This window comes from Phaseolus vulgaris, chromosome 1, assembly GCF_000499845.2.
Source record: "Phaseolus vulgaris cultivar G19833 chromosome 1, P. vulgaris v2.0, whole genome shotgun sequence".
In the NCBI taxonomy this organism is placed as follows: domain Eukaryota; kingdom Viridiplantae; phylum Streptophyta; class Magnoliopsida; order Fabales; family Fabaceae; genus Phaseolus; species Phaseolus vulgaris.
In genome coordinates, this window is record NC_023759.2 from 12,077,075 (window position 1) to 12,081,058 (window position 3,984).

The 3,984-nt window shown below is 37.2% G+C and overlaps 1 protein-coding gene across 1 annotated transcript; it reads left to right on the forward strand.

Annotated features, from left to right (window-relative positions):
* The first annotated feature begins 909 nt into the window (after positions 1 to 909).
* LOC137815530 (uncharacterized) lies at positions 910 to 3,624 on the forward strand. The gene has a single exon (XM_068618647.1). It carries the CDS (start codon positions 910 to 912, stop codon positions 3,622 to 3,624), a length of 2,715 nt encoding a protein of 904 aa, XP_068474748.1.
* Positions 3,625 to 3,984: the final 360 nt, after the last annotated feature.

Sequence of the window (3,984 nt, forward strand, 5' to 3'; positions counted from 1 at the left end):
ATTTATTGAGAGTTTGATTAAGAGTTAAGCCCCTTTTAATTATTTATATAACTAGTAATCTCATCTTAAATTCTTAATTAAGTCTCCCTCATACAATGTAACTTATGTAGAAAAATACATTGGTTTAAATTGTAAACAATAAATTGTAGAACCAATATTTTGTAGTAGAGAAAAAAAAGGTGATTGAGGAGGTGAGTAAGCCAATGAAAAAATAATTGGGAGAAAGGCCTATTTCAGATGGATGCTTTCCCACCTCTAGCTAGTTTTGTCATCTCTCATTGTTGGGAAGAGGAATCGCTCATAAAACCTTTGGTTGACGTCATGGCTTACGATTACGAATGGTCAGAGTCAAAAATCGTTCCCTCGATCTCATCAAACTTATGAAAAAGAAAAAGAAAACTAGCAAAACCATTCACCAAGCTGTCACCGGGTTAACTCTTAATAAAATACAAATTAAATAGATATGGAAAATCAATTATTGTCATCAACATAACATGCAACTTCATTTTACATCACAATTCTCAAGATCAGATATCTTTTATATTTGGTGTTCATACTAATTTACATTATTTTAAAATCTTGCGGTTTAAAGGCTGGTCCTTATGTGTGGTGTGAATTGAAATCACACAAATTATCATTACACATTAATCACACTATTGAAATAGCAAGAGCGGCAATAATCGCAAATACAAACCTTGGATTAGAACCATGCTAATATGTGCTTGGTTTAATTTATTAATAAGAAGATTTAAAAATTCACGTGTAAGCTGAACTAAATCTGAAACAATAATGCCTTGTAATTGATATATTATGTAGTTGGATGAAAGAAAATGCTCTTACATTCTAAGTTCTATCAAAGAGTTTCAAGATTCATCTTTGTTTTACAGAGAAATTTTGGTTACCTTGATCATGGAGTCTCTTGCATTGGTTTTTTTCTCCATAATCTCCCTTAACACTTTATCATCTCATGCGTCTCAACTCACTTACACGGATCATTGTGCTTCTGTGGTTCCAAACTCAATCCCCAATGAGTCCAACTTCAAAGACTTCCCACATGGTCCATTCCAAGCTGGTTACTACCTTGGTGGTGACACAATTGTTGGTGCTGACACCTTCCAGAAACTGAGACAGAAACAAGTTACCCTTCGATTCAAGAATGTGTATGAAACCGATGTCTTTGGCATACACAAAGTAGGAGTTACCTTGATAGTAAGAAGTGCCAGCTCCTATTACCGTGTAGGAAACTTCACACGTGGAAAAAGATTGAAGAACCGTAAGCGTTTTCCAAGCTCAATAACGTTTACTCTTGATGGGTTTTGGTCAGAATCTTCTGGGAAGATCTGCATGGTTGGAGCAGGAATTGGCTATAGCATGCAACGATTGGAGGTTGTTCTCAAGCTTTACAATGTTGTTAATTCGAGGAGTAATATTTCTACTTTGGTTACTGGAAGCTTGGAGAGCTTGAGTCCTCGGCATGAGGTGAGTTATTTCGAACCCATTTCTTTGTTTGTTTTTCCAAGAATGGATTATGACTTTAGTTTGGATACAAAAGAAGCAAAAAATGAGTATTCTGTTGAAGGTGAAGTACCACCCGGTTTATCCATTAATCAGGATAGTTTCTGCTCAAACATTTCTCCAATGATTAATGGAAAATTTGATCTGCAATACCAAAGTGAGTGCAACTCTGCAAAGAATTGCAGTCCTGTTTGGGGGGATGCCCACCAATTGCCTTATATTTTGTCTTTGAAAGAATTGGTTTGTTTAGATGTTAAGCAGAGGGTGAGAGTATTGATTGGGTTTCGCAGTAGTGGTGCTAGATGGTCTTTCAATCCTAATGCTACCTTAGTTGGAGAAGGGTGGTGGGAGGAGGAAAAGAACCAACTTTACATAGTTGGTTGCCATTTCTTGGGTATGGAAGAATCAATGGCTAGTGTTCATGTGGGTAATTGCTCAACTAGAATAAGCTTGAGGTTTCCAAAGATTTGGTCGATGAATGATGCAAGTGGCATTGTGGGCCAAATTTGGAGCAACAAAACTGTGGGGGATTCCGGTTATTTCAAGAGGATTATTTTTAGAAGTTTTCACGACAGTAGAGTTGAAATTTCTGGCACAAAGTATGAGTATGGCCTACTTGACAGAGTGAGGAAGATGTGCCCAAGACAAGAACCTCAGAAGAACAAGGGAGCGAGGTATCCAGATGTTTATTCCGCGGACATGAGATTTGACATGTCAGTTAGAATCTCTAAGAGGAGAGTGGCATGGGGTTATTCTGTTCCATTGGTTGTCAATGACCAGATCCAACAGTTGAACTCAGACGGAACGTTTCCTTCTTCCAGTACTACACCCCCATCTAATTCTCCAAATTCTAGCAGCACTGGCTTGTACAATATTAGCTACAAAATCAGCATGAATCTACTACCTAATGCCAGGTTAGGTGCACAGAAGTCTATGTTAAACACAACAACTAATGTAACTGAGGCTGTGAATTTTTCAGCCGAGGGAATTTATGATGCTGAAGCTGGAAGCTTATGTATGGTAGGTTGCAGAAATCTTGGCTCAAAGAACGAAATACCATCAAAAACTTCTCTGGATTGTGAGATTATAGTCAAGTTTCAGTTCCCTCCACTTGATACAAACAAAAATGGAGATTACATTAAAGGAAGTATAGTAAGCACACGAGAAAATTCAGATCCTCTCTACTTCAAACAGTTGGATGTGAATTCAGCTGCATTTTACACCGCCGAAGCATCACGAACCTTAAAAAAAGTAGATATGGAGGTCATAATGATTCTAGTTTGCACCACACTAGCATGTGTTTTTGTGGGTTTGCAACTCTACCACGTGAAAAGAAATCCTGATATGGTTTCCTTAATCTCCTTTGTCATGTTATTGATTCTTACTTTGGGAAATATGGTACCCCTTGTTCTGAACTTTGAAGCCCTTTTTGCACAAAATCATGACAAGAAAAGCATTTTGCTCGGAAATGAATTGCTTGAAGTAAAGGAAATTTCTGTACGGCTAATTGTAATGGTGGGTTTCTTGTTGCAACTCCGTCTTTTACAGCTAATATGGTCAGCAAGAAAGGATGATACAAAACAAATGGACCTTTGGATGGCTGAGAAGAGGGTTTTCTATGTGATTTTTACCTTACATGCAGCAGGGTTATTGATTACATTTCTTGTACACCAAAACAATACCTTGCATGGTGATGTAGTGTCTTCTTCTGGTCATTCACAACTTCATACCTTTTGGGAGAACTTGAAATCTTATTCAGGTTTGGTACTCGATGGCTTTCTCTTGCCTCAAATTTTGCTAAATTTGTTCAGGAATTCCAAGGGGAATGCTCTTTCTTGTTCATTTTACTATGGAATCAGTTTGGTTAAAGTAATTCCCCATGCATATGATCTCTTTGAGGCTCTTGTATATGTGGACGGCTCATCCTTATACGAGGATGAGATTGCAGACTATTACTCCACTGCTTGGGATATAATCATTCCTTTGGTAAGCCTTTTGTTTGCTGTAATCATCCATTTGCAACAACGGTTTGGTGGTTGTATCATTATGTCTTGGAGAATTAAGGGCAAAGAAGAATATGAAAAGGTGCCTGTGGTGACTGAAAGATAGATCCAAAGAAATGTGGTAAATAAACCATTTTCCGATGCTGAGAAAACAGAATGACTCATCCCTATCTTTTTTCCATTCCTATGCACTGCTAAATTTGTAACATATTTCAAATTTTTATCATTGATTTTCCACTCTATAAAATTGCCATGTTACTCTAATTAATTACACTCAGTTATAAATGTTGAATTCCAGATTCAAAAGCACACTAGGATTTTCTTTTTGTCTAGGAAGAATTTGATAGATGAGTCTCTGAATGCTGAAGTTTCTCTCTGATTATTTATGGTTTCAACAGCCCTGCAGCATCTAATATTTGGACTTTTTTTGTGGTTATGATCTCCCACAAATGGCTATAGATCAAGT